The 25,324-nt window shown below is 37.6% G+C and overlaps 1 protein-coding gene across 2 annotated transcripts in view; it reads left to right on the top strand.

Moving 5' to 3' along the window:
* The window catches only part of ADK (adenosine kinase), a 497,861-nt gene that overhangs the window by 6,211 nt on the left and 466,326 nt on the right, over positions 1–25,324 (top strand). Inside the window, exons 1-2 of one of the 2 annotated variants that reach the window (XM_045568945.1) lie at positions 15,236–15,531; positions 24,670–24,744. In XM_045568945.1, the coding sequence (XP_045424901.1) occupies positions 15,518–15,531; positions 24,670–24,744 (89 nt within the window). In that variant the 5' untranslated portion in view covers positions 15,236–15,517. Of the gene's footprint in view, positions 1–15,235; positions 15,532–24,669; positions 24,745–25,324 lie in introns of those variants that run through there. The other variant, XM_045568944.1, reaches the window with a different exon arrangement.

Raw genomic sequence — 25,324 nt, 5'->3', positions numbered from 1 at the left:
ATTGAGGGGGACACTGATCAGCAACTCCACCAGGACCTTTTAGAGAGAGAGGTGGTGTTCCCTTAGCAAAAGCAAAATCCAATAGCATGTATAGAAAATATTTATTAGGCTGGGCACCATGGGAGGCTGAGGCAGGAGGATAGCCTGAGCACGGGAGTTGGAGGCTGCAGTGAACTATGATCACACCACTGCACTCCAGCTTGGGAGACAGAGTGAGACCCTATTTGAAAAAAAAGAAAAAAAGACATTTGTTAAACAGCTTCCCTCCTTCCTTGCCCCAAAAACCAACCTCATTCTTCAAGGTCTAGCCAAAGTCTATCTTCTCTGTAGACCTTTCCTACTCACCCAGCCTGGAAATAGTGCCTTCTCTGGCTATTTGTACTTTATACTTTGAATTATTGCCGTGTATAGTACATGCATGTTTTATCTTACCTATTGCTAGGTGAGGTCAGGAAACTAGTTGAATAACTCGTAGTGCCTTATAACTGTTCACTTCATTGCAATATAACAGGCTCTAAATTTTTGTTGAATTAATGAATTCTTAACTCTTTAAAGATGTTTTAAGGTTATATTTGTGGCACTCCATGGTGCAAAATGGATTAGTGTATTAGCTGTAAATTCTTATCCATTTGTGAGAGTTGATAAAACCCTTACCTGAAAATACTACATGGTTCTTTGGCCTTTTGTTTTTCTTGTTACATGTAGTGAGTGAGCTTGTGTGCAAAATCAGTCTGATTCTGGAGGACAGTAAAGGTTTGTGCTCTTAGATTGCATTTCTGTTCTTTTTGATGACTATAGTGAGCTTTGACTATAATAATAATTTCTTGTTTTTGTCCATGCAGGAAATTCCCTCACAATGAATATGCTTCTCTTATATAAACAGTAGTGTTTTATTAAGGCCCAGCAGTCAGTGTTTTCTCCTTCCTTCCTTCCTTCCTTCCTTTCTTTTCTCTCTTTCTTTCTCTCCCTCTCTCTCTTTCCTTTTTGTTTTTTCTTATGTAGTAGAATTACTTATTTGGTGGGGGAGTGGATTTTCTGTAAGTGAATTTACAAAGATCTCAGTGACCTGTAAGAAAGATGAATCTCTTTTCTCTGGGTTTAGCAAGTCTTTAATTAGTAAGGCTGTTTGCAGTGTAATTAGGGCTCCAAGAGCACTGAAGTTCAGCAGTACTGTTCTGAATTTCATAATGTACTGTGTAACATAATTTACTATGTAATCAATGGAAAATACCTCAAAATGGTCTTTTTAAGAAGTTTGTCTGTATTGATTCATCCAGGAGGGGTGACCTGAAAACAAAATACGGCAAACGAATCAAATTCAGATGTCTTAGGTTTTCTCAAATTCCTTTAAGCCTGATATAGCAAAATAAATTGTGTTTCACTCAGAAACAGAGCTGAAGTCTGAAAAACCATCTAAGTTGAGTAAACACATTGAAATACAAGAAAATTATCTCCTTTACAAATAAACAGTTCACATATGTTGTCTTTGAAGTTAACCACATTAGAGATTTGAACATTTTCTTGTTTTATAGCCATGACTGAGGAAGTCTTAAATAGAGTTTTTCAAAATTGTTTTTTCCAGCAGAGCTGAGACCTTAGTTCTCATTTTTTGGTTCCTAGTTTTGTTGAAGATTTAAGCCACTAAACTGTAGAAGTGACATAAGAGTTACACTCTTGGTTATGTCTGTTCTCACCCACTCAGGATGACCTGCTAAATTATATTTTAGCATGGGATAGCACATTGGTGCACATTAAAGTATGCTGACAAAATTCTGCTTTGTCTTGTTTATTTTACTTAGTGCTTGTTCATCTAAATGTATGGAATTGGATTGTTTAGATTTGAGATATTACAATAAAACTTGGTTACAATATTAAATTCAGTAAGTAGTACTGTCAGGTTTTAGTGTGAAAATGTTGGTTCTTGGCGCACTCATGGCCAAAGAATGACCAGATGCTCCAAAGTTAGGCAAGCACAAAAATGAAGTTTATTGAGCAGAGAAAGATAGGATTATAGAGCAAGATATAGGTTTACAGAGCATAGTCCAAATGCCACAGATGGTAACTGGACCTATTGCTGCAGGAAAGGGAGAGCCAAAGGAAGGGGCTATAAAAAGGGACTGGTTATGGTCTGTGTCTTGTTTTATAGTGCCCGGATTGGGACCTCCCTTGTGGTTCAGAGATCACCATAGAACCACTTTGATCGGACAGTTGGGAGTTGCGTGACCTGTTTCGTGACCTGTTTTACTATGCATATGAGTTGTTTTAGGTCAGTTTCCAGACTTTATGGTACCTGTGCTGCTTGGCCCATGGGCTAGAGTCCTGTGCATTCTTTTGCAGCTGGCATGCTAAGTTCTGACTGGCAGATTGGTAGGGTGTTAACTTCACCCCATGTATGGAGAGGATTAGGGTGGGGCAATTACACCAAGGCAAAGCACCCACTTTTGTCCCTAGGAAACCTGGAATCCCTCACTATCTACCCAACAGTACCAACTTTTTTTTTTTTTTTTTTTTTAAGACAGGCTCTGTCACCCAGGCTGGAAGACGGTGGTGTAATCATAGCTTACTGTAACTTCTAACTTCTGGGCTCAAGTGACCCTCCTGCCTTAGCCTTCCAAGCACCCAAGACTACAGTAGTGCACCATTACACCTGTCTAGTTTTTAAAATTTTTTTGTAGAAAGGGCATATGGCTATGTTTCCCAGGCTTATCTCAAACTCCTGACCTCAAGTGGTCCTTCCACCTCCGCCTTCCAAAGTGTTGGGATTATAGGCATGAGCCACCACCCATGCCTGGCCTTTCGTACCAAATGTTTAGTATTAAAAAATAGTATTTTAGTAAAAAAAAAAAGAAAAAACTCAAAGGAAAATGTTTGTCTTTTTTTGTGGGAGGTGTAGGTTCTTTTTTACATGGTAAGTTTGATTTCTTTGGGTGTATTCATCCCTGTGTTTGAATATCCTAAGTCTGTTCTATAGAGTAATATGTAAATTTCTAGATTTACACTCACAGATCCTTATCTTTGCCTAGCCTCCTCTGGAAAACAGGAATCCCTTCTTTAGCACTCTTTTCCCCCTATTTGTGTAGCATTCCTCTCCACATTTTTCCATTAGTGGAAATAAAAACACCACATCAGAGACCTTTGACCTCAGTTCTGTGTGAAGCTTGAATAAACCACATTCTTGAGAAGACTTGTTAGTATCCTGTAGATATCAGTTAGATTCAGAGGTCTTTAAGTGTTTTCTTATTGGCCAAGATGTTGCTGCTTTATTCTCATGAAACAGGTTAAAGCAGGCCCTCTTGGCCTTTCACTTTGAGAAGCTACTTTGGTATTTCCAAACACTGCTTAGGAATGCTGGGGGGAATGGGGGTAGAAGCAGGGTGTGGGAGCAGATGCCTAAGGGTGCAAATTCCCAGGTAGAGTGGGAAATTTTTTCTCCTACAGTTGAGATTTCCTGCAAATCATGGAGTTGGACTGTGGAAGTATCAGTGGATCTCAGTATCAGCCGGATGTGGCTTTGAAATGGTGGTTGACAGTTTTATATGATTTTTGAAAACTCTTTGAACATGTTTTAGACTCTTTAGATTGTTATACTTGATGAGGTACTTAAAATCAGAGTCAAATATTTGCATTGTACAGTTGAGGGAATTGAAGTCCAGAGAGGTTAAGTGATACCAGTAAGGTAACACAGTCAGTTACTTATAGCTCAGTAGTAAGTATCTGAGCTAAGATTTGATCCCAAATCTTATTAACTTCCCATTGTACTAGGCTCTGGAACAAGAAATGAAGTATCAGTTTACTTTGGACTTTCTCTTTTTTTGAAAGATAAGAATAACATATTTAAAGAAAATGTCAAGTGCTTTCACTTATATTTTCTTATTGCTGCTCACAAGAAGGCCACCGGTTAAACTGTCTTTTGCTGAGGAAGTAGACCCAGAGAGAGTAAGAGTCCTTAAACCCAGCACTTTGGGAGGCTAAGGCAGGAGGATCGCTTGAGGCTGGGAGTTCAAGGGCAACATAGCACCTTGTCTCTACAAAAAAATGAAAAAAAGAGCTGGGCATGGTGACATGCACCTGTAGTCCCAGCACTTGGGAGGCTGAGGCGGCAGGATTGCTTGAGCCCAGGAGTTCGAAGGTGCAGTGAGCTATGATTGTGCCATTGGACTCCAGCCTGGTGACAGAGTGAGACCCTGTCTCAACAAACAACAACAAAAAAACCCCAAACAAAACAAAACAACAAAAAAAGAGCCCCTAAGTATTAAGCACTCATTTCACACTCAGGACCTCTGACTCATACTTCTTGTTGTTTATGTTACACTATGAATATATAAATTGAGAAGTTGTCAAAGTGAATCGTGTGTGCTAGATAAGCACACTGTTTAAAGACATTCTGTGGCAATGTGTTTTTTAATCTTGTTTAGACCTGTGTCTTTCAAATTTTCTCCACACATACCTTTTTTCCTAAGAATAAATTTTCTCTGGTGGGATGTACTTAATGGTATGCTTTGCAAGTGGATTAACTAACTCATTGAACTTAAATTTTGAGCAGATTGTGTTTTCTAATTAAAACCTTGGACAAACCAATTTTGCCTACGTTTAAGAGTTAAAATGTCCCAGTTAACAGAACATTTTTTAATACTTTGGAGATTTTGTATTTTTCCTTGATGTATGATTTCAGTGTTTTTAATTATTATAGTAATATAACATAACCATTACTCTTCTGCAGATGAGGAAACTCAGGTTTAGAGAATTTATATAATGTGCCCAAGATCACACAGTAAGAGGCAGGGATAGGATTCAAACCTGAATCTGTCTTACTTTAATATTGTTAGTAATTATCTGCAGTTTTGTAATTAAATTGTAGGCAGCAACAGCAATCAATAGCATTTGTAGGGTTAAAAAAGTTGAACAGGCCCTTTGTTTCAAAAAGTATTCTTATACAGGGAACAATTACTAATAATCTTCTAAAAAGCTATTAATCTTTTAATACTATTAATAATTTAAAATCCTATAAAAATGTTCTACCAGGTGTGAGATAGCAGCAATGAGAAGTCTTTTTTGTTAGAAATGACCCACAGTAACAATTAACCTTGGACCTCATACAATGAAATAAAGCAACCTTTTTGAAAAATGATAAAATGTTCGCCTAGCCTATTTTTAAGAATAGGACTACAACATTTCATTAAATGCAACTGATGATATTTATTTATTTATTTTTGAGACAGAGTCTGGCTTTGTTGCCTGGGCTAGAGTGAGTGCCATGGCATCAGCCTAGCTCACAGCAACCTCAAACTCCTGGACTTAAGCGATCCTGCTGCCTCAGCCTCCCAGGTAGCTGGGACTACAGGCAGGTGCCACCATGCCCGGCTAATTTTTTCTATATATATTTTAGTTGTCCATATAATTTCTTTCTATTTTTAGTAGAGATGGGGGGGGGGCTGTCTCGCTCTTGCTCAGGCTGGTCTCGAACTCCTGACTTTGAGCGATCCACCCGCCTCGGCCTCCCAGAGTGCTAGGATTACAGGTATGAGCTACCTCGCCCGGCCAACTGATGATATTTAAAAACCTCAGTTTCGTAATGCTTGATAAGAACAGTAAAGAGGAAGTGGGGGAGGGAAATATAGATCTATGAACAGGGAAGGGGAGGAGAAACACAAGAGGTGGTAAAAAAGAGGAAAAGTCTCAGTTCCTCTTAGTTCTGATATCTACATGACCTCCATGCAGCTTTTCAGCTTTCACTCACTGAGCTCTGAAGTGTGTATGTAAGTTTGTGAGAAACTTAAGGTTATGACCTCCAATACCTATGGGCCGTTAGCAAGGTATAAAGAAAGGAGCTTTGGATTAGAAATCAGGACACCAGGGTCCTATTAAGGTTTCTGTTTAGATTTGTGTATGCACCTGTGAAGTGAGTTACATAGACTAACGTGTTTCTCAAGCCAGATCATGAATCCATTTGAGTGTCAAACTACTGGCATTTTATAAAACAAATAGAATAAACATATCAGTGTATTGAGTATTTAAGGGTAAGTATTGCTTTGTGAAACATTGTTTCAGTTATATATATGTACAAGGTACTGGGTTGCAATGTAAAATGTATTTTTCACAGTGAGTTTGATTTTCTATTCCAAAATTTAGTGGCTTAAAATAACCATTTTATTAGATTTCACAGTTTTGTGGGCCAGGAATTCAGACACAGCTTGGCCTATTTATTCTGTTCCATGTGGAGAATGGGATCACTTGGGAGTATTTAGTTGCCAAAACATCTGGTTTGGAGAGTCTCACTTGTCTTTTACTCACTTGCCTGGTGCCTTGATGAGGATGACTGGAGGCTTGGCTCAACTCAGCTCCTTTCCCTCTTCATGTAGTTTGAGAGCCTCTCTGCATAGTTTCTTTAGCTGGGTAATTGAACTTCTTACACGGCAGCTCAGGGCTCCAGGAGACCTGGGCAGGAACCGGTAGCCCTCTTAACAGGCTAGCCTAGAATCTGGCATAGCATCACTTCCATTATACATTGTTGGTTAAAAGAGTTCCAGGCTAGCTCAGATTTAAGAGGAGAGGACATGGGCTTCCTATCTCTAAGAAATCATGGCCATTTTATATTTTATGGCCTGGCATGATGGCTCACGCCTATAGTCCCAGCACTTTGGGGGGCTGAGGTGGGAGGATCACTTGAGGCCAGGAGTTCAAGACTAGCCTGGGCAACATAGCAAGACCATGTCTACAAAAGTAAAAATAAAAAAATTAGCTGAATGTAGTGGCATGTACCTGTAGTCCCAGCTACTTGAGAGGCTGAGGCGGGAGGATGGAGGATGGCTTGAACCCAGGAGTTTGAGGCTGTAGTGAGCTATGATTGTGCCACTGTACCTCCAGCCTGGGCAACAGAGTGAGATCCAGTCTCAAAAAAAAAAAACCAAAAACAAAAAAGAAGATTTGGCCATTTAAAACCTGCCGAGGCCGGGCGCGGTGGCTCACGCCTGTAATCCTAACACTCTGGGAGGCCGAGGCGGGTGGATTGTTTGAGCTCAGGAGTTCGAGACCAGCCTGAGGAAGAGCAAGACCCTGTCTCTACTAAAAAATAGAAAGAAATTATATAGACAACTAAAAATATATATAGAAAAAAAAATTAGCTGGGCATGGTGGCGCATGCCTGTAGTCCCAGCAACTTGGGAGGCTGAGGCAGGAGGATCGCTTGAGCCCAGGAGTTTGAGGTTGCTGTGAGCTAGGCTGACGCCATGGCACTCTAGCCCGAGCAACAGAGTGAGACTCTGTCTCAAAAAAAAAAAAAAAAACCTGCTGAAATTATGGTAAAATAGTTTAGAAAAATATGACCGAATTATATTAATATAGCCAAGCTTTTTAATTCTGTTACTGTCCTTTGAAAGATGATTGTTTTTAATGGTGCTTTTCCTCCTTCATTGGGAAATGTGTCTATTTATAGTTTAAAAGTTCACTTTAAATATGTATATTATTTTTCCATGGAATACATGGTTTTATGTTTTTGAAGAAATGATTTAAGATTTAAAAATTTCTATGGCATCTTAAGTTTACTGCCTACTGCTACCTAAAAAGTCCCTTTGGCATGCAAAAGGATCTGCCTTCTCACAATGCCTGAAGATTACATTTGGATTTAATTATTCTCTCCCTTCATGTACAGTCAATCTGAAGCTGTTTTATTTTTGTTGAGACCTGAAGGAATGAGAAATCTGCTCCCATGTTGCCTCCCCAAATCCCTCCCTTCAGTAAAGAAAACAAAACCACTGGATAAAGGAAAACTGTTTCGATATCAGCTCAATCATTTAGAAAACAACCAGATAGAAGTGATTACTTTTAGGACATTTTTCAGATGAAACTGCATATTTGGTTTGATACCACATTTTTACCCTTATATGGAAAATGGTAAACACTAAGAGTTAGACAAAGATATACCCAAGGACTATATAAGTAAATTTATTTTTCTAGTGGAACCTTTTGTGAACATTTGTGGTCTCAATTTCTGAGTCTTGAAAGATCTTGATATGAAATAATTTGTAATTTTATTGAAGTATAAAAATGGTTTTTTTTTTGAGATGAGGTCTTGCTTTGTTGCCCAGGCTGAGTGATCATTGCACACTTCAGCCTCAAACTCCTGTGCTCATATGATCCTCCTGCCTCATCCTCCCAAGTAACTGGGACTACAGGCATATGCCACTGTGCCCAGCTGAAGTCTAAATTGATTCGAACAAGCTGAATGGCTATGATGGGGAATTGACTTAGCTTGATAGTAAGTTTGCTTTTATGGGATAGTATGTGAAGGATATATAGTATGGTGTCTGGCATATATTAAGCACTCAGTAAGTAAGTTTTACCTGTTATTCTACTTATATACGTACCTATGGCTGCTAGCAGATTCCAAGGTAGAATTGTTCCCCTTTGAGGGTATTGTCCAGATGAAGCTGCATATAAAATTCTAGATATTTGTGTTTAGTCTATCAATAGAATACAGTAGGCACTATGGAGTAAGAAAGACTAGAAAGAAAAATCTGTTTCCCAAGTCTCTGTCTCCTTCCTTGACCTTTCTCAGAATTCCAGTCTTCTAAGCTTCTCCCTGTCATCTCCATTTATCTCAGTAAATAGCAGCACCATTCACCCAATTTCTCAAGTCCCAAATCTAGCGTTTACTCTTGATTCCTTTTCCTTAGTACTCCATATCCAGTCCACCAGCAAGTCCTGCCGGTCTGCCTCCAGAGTATCTCCTGGATCTGTCTGCTTCTTGTCCACCATCTCCATGGTTAAAACCACTGTTATCTGTCATCTGGATCATTGTAATAGGCCTCTGATTTGGTCTTTCTGATTTTATGCTCCTCTAGTCCATTCTCCTCATGACAGCCGGCGTGATCTTTTAAAACAAAATGAGATCATGTCATTTCTCTGTTTAAAACTTAATTACAGTGGCTTCCTGTCATGCTCATAACAAAATCAAAACTTCTTAGGTTCATGAAGTCTAAAGTGATACATACCGTTCTTCCTTTCTCCCTTGCCTTTTTTCACACTGGCCTTCTAGTTTTAGGGCTGTTCCATCTGGAATGCCCTTTTTACTCTTGGCTGTTCCTTGTCACCCTGTTCTCCCCTGGTAGAGAGAACATTTCCTTGACTATTCAATGTAAAGGAGCCTTTCTCCTCTATGTTTATCTGCTGGTTTTAATTCTCTGCATAGCACTTATGATCATCTGTTTTTCTTGTTACTTCATTATTCTTCTGTATCTTCTTAGAAGGTAAATTCCATAGGGCAGAAACAGTTCTTGATCTTTCCTGACTCTCTAGTGTCTAGTGTAGTAGATAGTCAATAAATATTTGTTGAGTTAATGAATAAATGAATGAATCCTAAGAGCCTGTTTGTGAAGTGTCATAGATTAGATCTATGATGAAATGACAAACATAACTAAAACCTTTTATGTAGAATATATATTTCATAAAGTTACCACAATCCTTTGGGGAGGGCTATTTTTTTATTTCTGTGATGTCCTTATATTTTTGTATTAAAATGCCCTTTCTATTATGTAATGATAATGATATTCAGTTGTATAGCTTAAAAATAATGTTCTTTGCAGCATAAATTTTGGGAAGCACTCTTGTCCTGTACTTTCAGATTGGAGTTTTCTTTGAGTTTCAGAGATTTGTAGTTCACTGAAAATAAAGGAGCACTGTGTGGGTGTGCCTGGGAAGGAGTCTTGTTAAGAGTTCTTACTAAATAAAGTTCAATCAATCAAATGTTATTGTATTCTTCAAATTCTGCAGAGAAATAAATTGTCAGGTTCCATTTAAAGATTGTATTCTGTTTGAATATGTTATGTTAAAGTGAAATGTGACATAAGAATCTACAGATGATAATTAAAAGGAAATAAAAATAATGGACCTCTTAAAATGTCTTTTGGGGGAGAGAGTTTATATATTTAGCAGTGTGTCTTTGAATAACCTTGTCCTATGAAAGCTAACTAAAATTGCATTAAAATTGATCAATTCTTTAAAACAACCCAATTGGTATTGAGACACAAATAGAGAGTTTTTTCCTTCATTGTCTAATAAGAACTGAAAGGGATCTGGGATGTGACCTATAACAAACTTCTTTGTGTTTCAGATAAGGAAACTGATGGCCAAAGAGGTAATGGTTTGTCAAAGGTAATAAAATTACTGGTAGGTTCAGAGTTAGAATCCCTTTGCCTCATTCCCAGGCTCCTGAACTTTACACTGTGGCACACTATTTTAGGGAGACATGTTTTAAGAAGTTTCTCTTTTTGGTGTATGATGTAGATTGCTTTAAAATTATTTTATCAATATTTTAATTCATATTAAATGAGGGGATTTTTTTTAAGTAACATGCAGGGAAACATTCATGTTATGACAGCTGGGCTCTAAAAGGCTTTGCAAAGCTCTAAAAGTGGTATTTACACTTTTAACTTTTGTCAAGTTATGATTTAAAATTAACCAAGAAAATCATAGAGACATTTTATTTTTGTTATTCTTGTCTGAAAGAATCTTTACACATGGAAAGATGAGACATTTATAAAATAAACCCAATTCCTCTGAAAATGAGTAGTTTTGATGGTTGTCATTTAAAAAAAATGGCAGGAATAAGTTTTGCATTTCTAAACCATTTAAAAAAACATATTAATATAACCCCAGTGCTTTGGGAGGCCAAGGCAGGAGGAATGCTTGAACCCAGGGGTTGGAGACCAGCCCCAGCAACATAGCAAGACCCTGTTTCTACAAAAAAATAGAAAAATTAGCTGGGCGTTGTGGTGCGCCTGTAGTCCCAGCTACTCAGGAGGCCGAGTCAGGAGGATCACTAGAGCCCAGGAGTTCGGGGTTATGGTGAGCTATGGTAGTGCCATTGCCCTCCAGATTGGGTGACAGCGAGACCCTGTCTCTGATAAAACAAAACCGAAACAAAACAAAGAGTTAAAATTTAGTAATAATTATACAAATTTATGACTATAAATTGATATGTAGTAGAAAATTTATAAGCTAGATCCATATATTAATAAATGAAGTAAAAATTACACATAATACTACTTGAGAAACAACATTTAGGTGTGTTTCTTTCAAATCATTTTTTCTATGCATACATGGCATGTATTTTTTTTTAACACAGTCAAGATCATACTCCACATTCCATTTGTTTTGCTTATTTTCATTTAACGTTGCATCATGAGCATTTTCCTATGTTCTTTTTGGAGTGCAGTGGCACACTCATAGCTCACTGCAACCTCTAACTCCTGGATTTAAGTAATCCTTCCACCCCAACCTCCTGAGTAGCTGGGACTAGAGGTGCATGCCACCACACCTGGATAACTATTTATTTATTTATTTTTTTGTAGAGACAGGTTCTCTTGCTCTGTTTGCCCAGGTGGGTGTCGAACTCCTGGCCTCAAGTGATCCTCCCACCTTGGCCTCCCAAAGTTCTGGGATTACAGGCATAAGCCACCTGGCCTGCCCCATTTTCCTATGTTCCTAAAAAGTCTATGGAAACACAATGGTTTCATAACATTCTTCTGTAATTTATTTAAATATTACCCTATTTCTGGTTATTTAGGATATATTAAATTTTTGTTATTGTTAATAACGCTGAAATGAATAACTAGGCATACACATTTTTGTTCATATTGGTCTCTTTCTTTTTTTTACATTAGTTGCCTGAAAAATGAAATTACTGACACTTATTGCCAAAAAGCTTTCTAGAAATGTACTAATTTATACTCCCACGAATAATGTATGATAGTGCTTGTTTTACTGCATCCTTAACAACAAACTGGTTGTATTTAAGCAAACCTTGATATTATTTTGGGGCCTGAAGCACTTGTTGAAAAGATTAGTAGGTAGGTCCACATCTTTGTTATACTAGCTAGCTATTTGGGGTTAGGTATTTCTTTGCTTTTATAGGGGCAGACTAACCACAAGATTAGATAAAATAGATAGAATATTTACTTATCAGTCTTCCCAAGAACAAACTATTCTGACCCTCCATTTATCTTCATTCAACTATTTTAAATTGTAAGAAGGTTACTGAAGGTTAAAGATTTCCATTGACTGTTTTCCCCTAAAGTGGGATAAGCTAGGCCTTTAGGAAAACAATAGGGTTGAAATAAATTGCTTAGAAAATTGATCAAAAGTAGTACTCAGTAGCCAACTCTGTGTGTGCGTGTGTGCGTGCGTGCGTGTGTGTGTGTGTGTGTGTGTGTGTGTGTGTGTATTAAGAAAGACTGGATGGATGGGGGGATAGGGAAAGATTAGAAAAAACAGGAGAGGCTGAGGAAGGGACATTGCTGTGAATAAAAAGAACTTCTGCCTTTAACTAGGAAAACATACCTTTACTTTTGTCGCTACCTGATTGACTCTGAAAGAACAATCACATGTGAGTCCTGTTTTTCAAAATAATATTTTTGTGTTTACATCTGCTGAAATGACTGATACCTAAATACATTTTGAAGGAATAAACTTTTTGAAAGTTTTGTTGACTGTGAGTTAAAAACATTTAAAGTTTTAAGTTAGATGCAAAGTGTTACTTAACAAAAATGAGGGTTTTTTTTGAAAAATATCTTTGTGTATGGCTTTAATTTTATCAAAAATTTGAATATTGCAGACCCATATCTTCCCTTATTGACACACAATTTAGTATATTTGTTAAAAAAAAACAACTAAAGTTTTAAGTCTAATTGTTTTGGTATCACAATTAGATTGTTAAAAAAATTTTGAAAATTTTAATATTAAATATTAATATAATTAATATTAATATTAATAATATTAAAAATCAAAAGTAAGAGTTCCCAAAGTATGTTGAGAATGAGCAAAAGCACATTTGATTTTTCAGGGAGCCAAGTTCATGTTAGCTTTCGGATCATGCTTCCCAGACATTTAATTTTAACTGGTTTGATAATAACAAAGTAATAATTACACTATGTGCCAAGGATTCCATTAGACACTTTACTACAGGTTATTAAATTTTAACCTTCACAATACCCTGAAAAGCATGTAATGGGTAAACTGAGGGATAAACAGATTAAGAACCAGCTCCAGGTCACATAGGTTATAGGAAGTCAAGCAGGAGTTCCCAACCAGATCTGTCTTGCTACCTTTACAACCTTGCTACTTAGTCTGGCCCACAGACCAGAAGCAATTGGTGAGACCTGGAAATATAAAGAAATGCAAAATCTTGGCCACTGAGACCTACTGAGTCAAAACCTGCATTTTAACAAGATCCCCCATGTGACTTGTATGCATATTACAGTTTGAGAAGCACCGGTTTACAGTATACTATGGTCCATATTAAAAGTTACATTGAGGTTTTGAAATCCTAAGGATTCTTCCTGGGTGATTTTAGTCTATGTGAATTAACTATTAACATTTTCCACAAGAGGAAGAGGGTCAGTGTCTCCACCACTTCAGATTGCTATCCAGCTGCTTCTTGGTTTTGGGTCCTGTTTAATCCAGAGGAACAAATGACTAATTCTGCTTGTGGACATTTGGTCAAAGTCTCAGATTGCCAAGTATGGCTCCTTGTTTTCAACTTTTACTCATGGCTTGAATGTATCAGATTTATAATCCATGGTGTCATTCTGGATAGGCATTTCCCAAATTAAAGAGAACAATGCTAAATATAGCATTTTCTAAGGAAACTTAAAATCCTCTGGAATATTTGATGTTTTATGTGATTGACAAGGAAACACAGATTTGTATAAACTGGCTTCCTTACTAATTTCATTTTGTGATATTCTGGTTTTTCTTCAGATCGTATAAATCTTTTGCTGATTTCATTTTGTGAACATAATTATTCTGTCACAGGGGCAGTGATAGGCAAGAAAAGAAGTAAGACTAACTTAGATTGTAGAACAGCACTATCCAGTAGAAATATAATGCAAGACACATAATTTTAAATTGTCTAGTAGCCACATTAAAAAAGTAAAAAGAAACAGTTTAAATTAATCTGAATAATTTATCTAACCCAATATATCCAACATATCATTTCAACATGTAATTAATATAAAAATTATGAGAAGATATTTCATTTTTTGTACTAAGTCTTGAAAAATCCAGTATGTATTTTACACTTTATGTCTTAATTTGAATGTTAAATTTTCAGTGGTTAAAAAGTGAAATGTAGTCCAACCAAAACAATAAAATTGTGTTTAATGGGACAGTATTTTTTATCGATTTGGTTTTAAAATTTAAATGAATTGAAATTAAATGAAAATTCAGTTCTTCAGCCCCATCAGCTACATTTATTTCAGTATCACATGGTGTTTCCTTGTGTTTATGATGAAACTGATTTCGGACCTATAAAATTGATAAACATCCTATATGGTCAGTAAATGAATGCCACAGGATGTTGTAGTCTAATAATATAAGTAGAATACAGGAGGAATAAAGAAAAGCTATTTGGGTCATAAAGTATTTACTGACCCCCCCCCTCCCCCGCCGCCCGTCCGTTGGAATTAATTTAGCCGTCTTCACTAGTGGTTCACAGTCCATTTCTTAGCCCTTTAACCGAACAAAATTGTAAAGTTAGAACCAGGAGTTAGAATACCTTCCAATATTTTTCCTATGGCCTTAGATGTTTGTTTTAGAGCCTGCATACTTTTCAGGAAAGTGAGGTAATCTGATAAATAAGTGTGGCAGATAGGATAGTCTGAGTGGGGCTAGTTTGGCCCAACAGTTGTAAAATTTTCTGTGTACCTGTGTCATCAGGTACATACTAAAAATACCAATGTCCGGGCCTCACTTTTCTAGTTTCTGATTCATAAAGTTTAGAGTGAACCCCGGACAGTTCTATAATAAGTAAGCTGCTTTAAGTGTTTTCTGAAGTTCAAGAACGTTTGGGAACATCAGACCCAGCAACTGACTCTCAAAGGCTGCGAATTGGAATTTAGCACGTCATGGTGCTGTTGCCACGCGTTCGATTTTCCCCGGCTGAGGCTTCCCAGGCTGTTGCTTTTTTTTTTTTAACCTTCTGCAAATGGATTTTGCAAGCTGTTAAACCCCATCCCCGAAGATTTGCACTGACAGCGTCCCAAGTGCTGTTAAAGAGACCTTGCAGAGGTAGACCGTGGCCATGTGACTGCCAAACCAGTTGCCAGCGGCGCGGCCATTTTTGAGGCGGGCACCCAACCTCATTCCCTGTAAACCGGGAGGGGGAGCGGGGGGGCGGGGGGCGCACTGTTACCAGGACTCAAGATGGCCCCCGCGCCTGCTAGCCAGCCCGCGAGCCCGAGAGCCTGCACGAGACGCGCGGGCTACCTGCCTTGGCCCGCGGCGCCAGCGGGTGAGCTCCTGCCGTCCGCCCGGGGCGGAGCGCCCGCCCTCCCTCTGGCCGCGGCCAATCAGCGCGCAGAGCCGGCTCGCTCGGGGCCGCCCGCGCGCGGGGTGTGTGAGGACGCGCTCCCAGTTGCGGAGTGCCTGAGCAGAGGAGCAGTTGCCGTGCTACCTGCAGTTGCCCGGGCGGACACAGAGCATCGGACGCGGGCGCTGTGGCTTGGGGCAGGAAGGTGAAGCTATGACGTCTGTCAGGTAATGAGAGGGCGGCGGCTTACTCTGCTGCCCGGCTGGGCGTTAGCCTCCCGACCGCCTGCGAGCTGTCGCCCCTTCTCCTGGGTGGTCTGGAGCCTCCCTTTGCCACCAATCCCCCTCGTGTTGGAGGTTCTCTCGGCACTTTTCATTTGGGCATTTCTGCTTTCCTCAGAAGTTTTTGGGTCTGCGGCACATGGCCCTATTAGTTGCTGCTTCGTTGAGGTTGACCCTCGCCCAGATTCCAAGGTTTGAAGCTTTCTTGTGTGTGTAGTGGATTTCTCATGAAAAATGTAGCTACCCCCCGCCCCCGGCGGTGACCCACGGCCCGAGGGGACGTGACGTGTGCAGTGTGTGTCCATGCCTGCGTGTCATGTCTTCTGACAGAACTTCACTGTTGGCCACAAACAGACCTGCGAAGTTGGCCCTTCTGTGATGCAGGTGTATTGCCCCCAAGTTGTGAAATTGTGTGTCCCTGAAATGTTTGCTTATGGCAGGAATTAGTACCCTGGTTCCCGAAGGTACCATCTTGTTTACCTCCATTTATCTGAGAATCACAGGTGAAATGAGTTGTGAGATAGTAGGCATGTAAGGAAAACAGTAAAACTGGAGACTTTCCCCCAATTGCTCTTTTCAGAGTTTTAAAGGTTCTTTTTTTTTTTTTTTTTGGTTAATAGCGACAGGATAATGGGCTTGTCCACTTCCTTCCAGTAGCTTCAACTGAATGTTTAACTTATGCTAATTGAACTATTTATAAAAAGAGATAAATTGCCTTATTTGCCCAGTGTTCTGACTTGCCTCTTTTAAAGCAGACCTTGGCCTTTAAATTGTCCCAGAGAAAGGGAGGCCCTAGCACAAATGTTGAAGAGAAATAAAATAAGTTAATTTTTGGTCTGTGAGCTTTCCGGGGCCCTAAATCCTGGTGATTTAAGGCTTCTCAATGGTAATTTTGACTACGCCGTATTTAAGAGATAGCTTTAGAACCTAACCCTCAAGTAAGATTAGGTAAGATATAACTGTGCTGAACATGGACACAGTCCCTCTCTTAAATTGCATAATTCTATGTTAACATAGACAATGAGTTCTCATGTCATTATGCAGAAGAAGAAATACAGGTGCTGAAACATGAAGACCCACATGGAAAGGTTTCACAGTAAATTATATTGGGGCATATAAATCGAGTTTTTAAAGTATTTTAACAGTATTTTAGGATGAATTAGGGTTATGCTGTTATACCAAGAGTTAATTCCTCTTCTCCCCACTCCCACTTCCATTCCCATCACTACAGAATGCTGTGAGTCAAATACGTTCTATGTTAAGAATCAGTTCTTATTTGAATTCAATTTTAATTGACCATGATCTTCCTGGTTATTCTTCATTGGAGAAGCAGCCAAATCTAATGCTGCTGCTGTTTAGCAAGTGACAGCAGAATGTGTCTTCTAATATAGGAGGTGAACGGTGGTTGTTTTTAAGAGACCGATGTGAAGGTTGACATCAGCCTTATTTTACATATTTAATATTTTGAAAGAACAGTTAAGTGATAGTAAAATTTACTTATGCTTGTTTCTTCAGATGTTAGTCTGCCTTTTACATGGTCTTGAACTATAGTGACATGGCTCGCCAAAGCTCTTTTAGATGTAATCTAAACCAGCTACTACATTTATACCCAAGGAAACTAAGACAAAGAAAAGTTGAGTTCCTTGTGCAAAATCAGTTAGTGGCAAAGTTAGGAATTGAATCCTGATCTCCAGATTTATTGCTCTGCCTGGTGCCTTTATAGAAACATTATGCTAAAATTTCCTGAAAAAGCTGCTGCTTTTTTGTAAAATTGTAGAGCATTATGAGAGCCAACTGTCATAACTCTTTTGCTTTCTTCTGGTCCTGCAAAGAACTTGATAAGTTCGGTTCAAAAGTAGGCAGAGAGACCACCGAAGGTAGGGTGACTCTAGACTGTATATGGTGACAGTTTTGAATGAGTTGGTAATCCTACACATAACAGCTAGTTCCTAGTGAGTACTGCATTTAATGTAGTTATTGTCATGTCTAGTTTTCACAATCCTCATGTTAGGTATGTTCCCATGTTGTGCTCAGTCTAACAGTAGCCCAAAAGATAGGTATTATGGACCCTCTTTACTGGATACAAGGTATCCAAATCTGACTGCATATCCAATGTTCTTGTTTTTATGCAACACTTAAAATAATTGTTGCTATGTTTATTAATATGTGACTCTACAATGACTAAGAAAGAATATAGGATTGAAAATCAATGAGGACCAGTGGTCGGCATACCTGGGTTCTGTTTGAGGTCTTTTGATGAGTTACTGATCTTCTATTTCTCTTTTCTGCTCTGGACATTTGTTTAATAATTCAGTAGTGGTGATACTAATGTTTCCTATAGCGTTGTTGAATAAGTATAAAAGTGCTTTTATTAATAAATTAAAATTTTGTAAATGGAATATCCTCTTATTAAAAGCTCTCTGAGCCCTCTAGAGAATGTTATCTGAAAATGTTTAAATCTTAAAATTTTAGACAGGAAACAAACTTACCTATCTAATTCTCTCATTTTACAATTGAAGAAACTGAAGCCCAGAGATACTACAACTTGTTAAAGTTCACATTAAATAGTTGCATATCTTGAACTAGAACCCAGATCTCTAGATTCCTCGTTCAGTGCCCTTTCTAGTGTAGCATTCTACTATTAAGAATTCCTAAATGGTGATTTTAAACAAAACTGGTTTTTTTAAAAAATTTAAGATCTTTGAATTTTACTGAAGATAGTCGGACTTTCATCATTTGTATTCTACTCTGCTATTAATACATCATTACTGATGAAGAGTCTAAATTTACAGCCTCCTAAACCAATTATCCTTAGAGAACAACTTTTATCTTTTGTTATGTATATCGGATTCCAGGTGGTCTTCATTTGGTAAATGATAGAACATATTTGATAAACTGATGCTTTTGTCATTTTTAATTGGCCCAATGAGAAAGTTGAAGCCTGAGTTTAATTCAGGAGACACAAGAAAATGTAGAATATCAGGACTGGAAGAGGATCTTAGTGAGCATTTTACTTTTTTTCTTTTTCTATACTGGCCCTTGTGTCCAAAGTGAAGTATGTCCTACTTAGACAGTGGTAGAGCCTAAGATAGAATTTAGATCTTCTGACTCCTACTTTAGGCATTTTTCACTGAGCAACGCTATTTCAAAATTCCCCTCTGAATATTGCCTTGTTTTCCTAACAATCAATGTCTAGTCTGGTTTTGGGCATTGCTTACAGCTTGTCTTTGTGCCAGGGAGACTGGGGAAAGGAGCTGGGGAGAAAGGGAGAGTGTTTGCTATAGAGCTAAGGAGCCCTCTTCTTTGGCCTTCCCAGACAGGTCAAATTTGATTTAAGACTATTCTGGGACTCTGGACATGACTGTGCCCTACATGATGATTCTGAACCCACTTCTGTGGGTTAGGCCTACATTGGAAAATTTGTGTGGGCTGTGGGTAGGGTCTGGAGTGTTTTTTTCCTGACACTCTAGACTTTGAGGTACGCCGGACAGACTCTGCCAAGCCACTCAGAGAACATTCAAATGGAGACTAAAATCTGCCTAAGATTGAAACTGTGTTTGTTGAGTTGTTTCCTTTAGAACCTTTAAAAAGAGTTTTTCAAACTCATTTTGATCTGTGTTTTTAAGTAAGAATTGTAAATTCAGATTGCTGCACAAACTTTTGTATGCTATGGCATTTCTTAGGCAAATGAGCTTTTAAAATAAAATGAAATTGTATCATTTATGAAATATTTTGAAGAACTAAAACAGGAATCTTTCTCTTATGTACAATGTTGTCAGCTGTTAATGCTCATATTTATAAATAGGTCATCTTTGTTTGAAAAAAGCATACAAGGTTTTCTAAGTCCAAATCTTTCCAGCCACAGTATTGCTACATTAAGCAGAACTGTCAAAGATAAACCTGAAACAAAATGATTGTCTAGACTGTTAGAATGTTAACCCTTTCCTGCAATATCGGTTAACAGTCATGTCTCTTTACCTTTTCATACCTCCTTTGCTTTACATTATTTAAAAAATACTGTAATAAAACACGTGTGCAGATTTTAATTTTTTTAAATAGCAAAGCTTATGAATAGGATGACCTTATGTCCCAGTTTGCCCTGGACAATCCTGGATCTTGCCTGTTATTCTGACATAATGATTAATAACATCTCATTTACTCTCAAAAGTGTCCCGTTTGGATAATAAATTATCTGGTCACCTACTTACAATCATTTCGTTGTAGTAGGTTTTAGTTGTTGCAATGTTACTCGAAATAGGACCATAAGATAATGAAATATTAGTCTGTTTTGGCTAGATTTATATATTTTTAATTTGACATTTTTATTAAGAAAAAGTTCTGAGTGTCTAAATGTGGTATATTGAGCAAGAAAGCTCATGATTTGAAGTTAGGAATCATTTATTTGTTGTCTGTCCTTTGGCAGGTTATATAACCTTGCTGAATCTCTTGTTTCCTCATCTGTTAAACAGATAATAGCAATACGCTACATAGTTATTTTGAGGATTTTAAAGAGATAACATAAAAAATGCATTATAAAAAAAGCTGGAAATTACTGTGTTAGTCATTATGTCACACATGTGTTCCTGAAAATTGAATTTAAAATGAATAATTTTATTTAGATTAGAGGAACTTGCCTTTTAACACATTGACAACTTTTTAGAAGTGTTTTGCTGTAAAGGGGAGCAGGGAAATAATGGTAGTGGGAAATACATGCTGTGTTGAGGTTTTCTGGGGGAGGGGTTGACATTTTTAACATATTTGTATGCTGAAAAAAAATGATCCATTAGAAAGCAAAAAAAATTGATGCGTGACAGAGGGAAGAGATCAATATTCTTGAATATGCAAGAAGGGGTAGGAGCTAGAATGATAGGATTTAGAATGGAAGAATTGGCCATATGTAGCCAAGGGACACGCGTATTTTGAGGTTTTCAATGTGGTTACTTTGTACATCTTTCATTAAATACAATATACACTGCAGTTGAGTTTAGTGTTCCATAGTTTATCAATAGGTCAAATAGTTTGTTACTTATATTGAGATATAATCACATGCTATAAAGTCCACGGTGTTAAACTGTATATCTCAGTATTTTTTGGTATGTTCACAAAGTTGTACAACCATCACCACTGTCTAATTCCAGGACATTTTTTTCATCACCCTAAAATGAAACCTTATACCTGTCAGCAGTTACTCTCCATCTCTCCCAAATCCCAACCCCTGGCAACCACTACTGTACTTTGTCTCTATGAATTTGCCTATTCTGGACATTTCATAAGTGGAATCATATTCTTGGCCCTCTGTGGCTGACTTTTTTCACTGAGTATAATGTTTGCAGAGTTCATCCATGTTGTAGCATGTATTGGTATTTCTTTACTTCTATGGCTAAATAATGTTTCATTGCGTAGCTATACCACATTTTGTTTATCTGTTTATCAATTGATATTTGGATTATTTTCACTTTTGGCTATTGTGAATAATGGTGTTATAAACATTTATGTACAAGTTTTTGTGTTGTCATAGGTTTTCATTTCTCCTAGGAATGAATTGCTGGGTCATATTGTAATTTTATGTTTAGCTTTTTGAGGAACTGCCAAACTGTTTTCCAATGTGGCTGAATCATTTTACATTCCCAACAGCAAAGTATGAAGATTCCAATTTCTCCATATTCTTGTCAATACTCGTTTCCCAGTCTTTGCTGAGAGGCTCTGTGTGCTTGCAGGGACACACCTTCACCAGTCAACCAGGCTTTATAGCTCTGCCATAGCCTTCACTTCCTGCTTGTGCAAAGCTTCACGCTCAGTCAGAGGTGATTGCTTAGGGCCTTCTCAGGTTTTTCCAAGCATGCTCACAGCTTTGGGCACATGCATATGGCCTTCTAGAGTTTCAGCAATTTCAGTTTTCAAAACCCTCTATGGACATCTCATTCTTCTACTTTTCTTTTTGTATTTTTTGGTTAGCTTGTTTTTTGCCCCAGCTGCATTAGGTAGCTGGAATGTTAACCAATTGCAGCTGATTGTTTTTGACAAATAAATACCCTTAGGGAAAAGGCTGCCAGCACTGGGCAAGCTCTGAATGAGGTCAAATAACAGGAAGCCCTGGGAGTGGGGTTTTTCAGGGAACTGCCAGTCAGCTCAAATAATAGCAGTTCTCTGAAGATGGGTCTTCTAAAGAGCTCCAACCCGGTTCTGACCCCTCCAGTGGCTGCAAGCCTCCTGGATTACACTGTATTTGAGGGCTGTTGCTTTTCAAGGCTACCATGGAGCTGGGGAGAGGGGAATGGGAATAGGGCAAGGTAAAATGCCACAAAGTTTGCTGTTCTTACTGAGATTCAGCCATCTTTTTTGAATAAATCCTACTTTGATTGTTGCAAGTCTTTGGTTAATATTCAGAGTTCTGAAAAAGTTGATTTTGACATTTTTTGCCAGTGTTCTTGTTGCTTTTATGGAAGAGAGGATTTTTGGAGGTCCTTACTCCACCATTACCAGTGTTGTTACCCTAATTGTTTCTTAAACATTTTTATATCTATTTTTATATCCTTTACCCTCTTTTCTTTTGAAATAGTTTACGACTCACAAGAAGTTGCAAAAATAGTACAGAGTTGCTGTGTACTATTCACTAAATTTCCTCTAGTGATATATCTTAAAAAATCTTACCAAAACTAGGAAAGTGATGTTGGTAGGATACCATTAAGTATCTATAGACCTTATTAGAATTTCACCAGTTTTTTTAATACACTTTTTATTGAGGAAGAAGTGGTGTATAGTTTTATAAAATTTTACCATGTCCAGATTTGTGTAACTGTTGGGACAATCAGGGTATCAAACTGTTTTGTAACCACAAAGAAACTCTTTCATGTTATGTCTTTTTTTTTTTTTTTTGAGACAGAGTCTCACTTTGTTGCCCAGGATAGAGTGTCGTGGCCTCAGCCTAGCTCACAGCAACCTCAAACTCCTGGGCTCAAGCAATCCTTCTGCCTCAGCCTCCCGAGTAGCTGGGATTACAGGCATGCGCCACCATGCCTAGCTAATTTTTTCTATATATTTTTAGTTGTCCAGATAATTTCTTTCTATTTTTAGTAGAGACGGGGGCCTCGCTCTTGCTCAGGCTGGTCTCAAACTCCTGACCTCAAACGATCCACCCGCCTCGGCCTCCCAGAGTGCTAGGATTACAGGCCTGAGCCACTGTGCCCGGCCCATGTTATGTCTTTATAACCATGCCCCCTCCCTGAGCCTTAACCTCTGGTAACTACTGATCTATTCTCTATCACTGTAATTTTGTGACTTTGAGAGTGTTATGTAAATGGAATCATATAGTATGTAACCCATAGATAGGGCTTTTTTTCACTCAGCACAATGCCTGTGAGATCCATCCCAGTTGCTGTATGTTTCATAGTTCATTCCTTTTTATTGCTGAGTGGTAGTCCATATTATGGGTATACCACAGTTTATTTATTCACCTGATGAAGGGCATTTGGGTTGTTTCTAGTTTTTTCCTCTTATAAATAAATCTGTTATGAACATTTTTGTCCAGGTTTCTGTGTGAAGCTAAGTTTTTATTTCTTTAGGATGGTGATTCCTTAGTTATTTTTGTGTCTGCCTGTTTTACCAATTACTGATAAAAGAGGAGTGTTAAAATCAACTAAGATTGTACGTTTGTCTATTTCTTTTGTTTCTCTCAAGTTTTTTTCCCAAGTATTTTGAAACCTTTTTATTTGGTGCATATACACTTCATGTTGTTATCTTGTTGATTTGACCTATTTTTATGAAATCCCTTTATATCTGGTGATACTCTATGTTTTAAAGTCTATCTTGTCTGATACTAATAGAGCCACTGCAACTTTCTTATGATTAATGTTTTTATTATATATCTTTCTTCCAGCCTTTTATTTTTAAACTCCCCATGTCCTTATATTTAAAGGGTATCTCTACATGTAATTTGGGTCTTTTTTTTTCCCATACAGTGTAGCTGTCTATGTTTTATTTGGAGTGGTTAATCTATTTACATTTAATGTAATTACTAATATGGTTAGGTTTAAGTATGCCATCTTTTTGTTTACTGTTTGTCCTATCCTTTGCTTTTTCTTTTTTACCTTTTTAAAAAATTGAGCATATTTTAGTATTTCATTTTATTAATATATCTTCTAATGGATTTTTAGCTATACTTCTATATATTGACATTTAGTGATTATTCTAGGAAGTGCAATATTCATTCTTAACTTATCAAAACCTATTTTGAATTAGTGTTATATCACTTCATTTTCCATGTAAGAACTTTTAAAAATCTAACTTTACTATAGAATCAACTGTGACTTATAAGAGCCTGAGAGAAGCAGCAGTGTGTTCACAGATCAGAACCTAGAATCACAAAATCACTCAGTAAACATGATGGATAATTATCATCTCTGATACCCATTGTGAAGTGCTGTACTGTCATTTATAGTTTGTCAAGGATAGGGCTTATGCTTGGGCTCCTCCAGGACTTGCCACATTCTCCCTAATAACTTTCATTCATTCATTCATTCATTTTTTAGAGACAGGGTCTCACTCTGTTGCCCAGGCTGGAGTACAGTGGTGCAATCATAGTTCACTGCAGCCTTGAACTCCTGAGTCAGAGGTGATCCTCCTGCCTCTCAGCCTCCTGAGTAGCTAGGACTGTAGGTGTGCACCACCACTCCTGGCTTCCAATAGCTCTCGGCAGTTGGATATCCTACTAGCTAGAGAGAGTTAATTGTCCATAATGTTTATGGAGTATAGGACTTTGTTGTAATAGGCCTTTTTTAAAAAAAGAACTTTGAAATTATTAATAATGAGCTTCAGTCATTAGCTGTTGAATATTATGAATAAAATCATGTGGTTTGGTTTCTTCTTTTGTTATATTTTATTTTATCCAATTCAGAAGTCATTTTTTTTTCCTAAATGGCTTTGCTATTTCTAAAATGTTCTACATGTGATAAGCAAATCCAAGGTTTAATAAGCCTTTGCTACATTTATTTTCAGGATGAAATGAAGATGTATTGTGTGTATTTTACATATCAACTTTCAGAAGTATTTCTAACTTGCACTTGTATTCTGTTTGTATTTTTTTAGTGAAAATATCCTCTTTGGAATGGGAAATCCTCTGCTTGACATCTCTGCTGTAGTGGACAAAGATTTCCTTGATAAGTAAGTATGAAACTCTTCGTATGTACTATGTGAAACTTATATCTGAAGAAAAATTTAGAAGTGAATTTACTGTCAAATACCTTCAGTTGGAGGAAAACTCAGGAAATTCGAATCTGTAGCAAATGCACTATCATTATTGAGTAATTAACCACAATTTTCCCTGGAAAAACTTACATACATTTGTTCATTCTGATTGCTATTTTCACTTAAAATTTATTGTTTATTATTTGAAAGGAAGAAGTATATTTGATTTACCTAAGGATTTAATTCCCCAATTTTTAAATTACTATCAGTGAACTAAATCACATAGCATAAATGAGGGAAGAAAGAAAGATGATTAGAGAAGATGAGAATACACAGGATATAATTCAAAGGCCATGAATCTCTACTATTTCTCTCTTAATAATCACTTTCAGTGTTTTTAGCTTAGCCAAGGAGTTATTTTGTGTCCTCAGATAAGGGGACATGGAAAAGTTTAGTAGGAAAAGGGGATTAATGAAGAGAAATCAAGATCTCCCTCCCCTCTCACACTCCAAATTCTGTGCCCAGGAAAAACCACTTTTTGAAAAAATTGAGGTAA

Source organism: Lemur catta, chromosome 14 (genome assembly GCF_020740605.2).
Source record: "Lemur catta isolate mLemCat1 chromosome 14, mLemCat1.pri, whole genome shotgun sequence".
Taxonomy (NCBI): domain Eukaryota; kingdom Metazoa; phylum Chordata; class Mammalia; order Primates; family Lemuridae; genus Lemur; species Lemur catta.
This window is presented reverse-complemented; position numbering and strand designations above follow the sequence as displayed.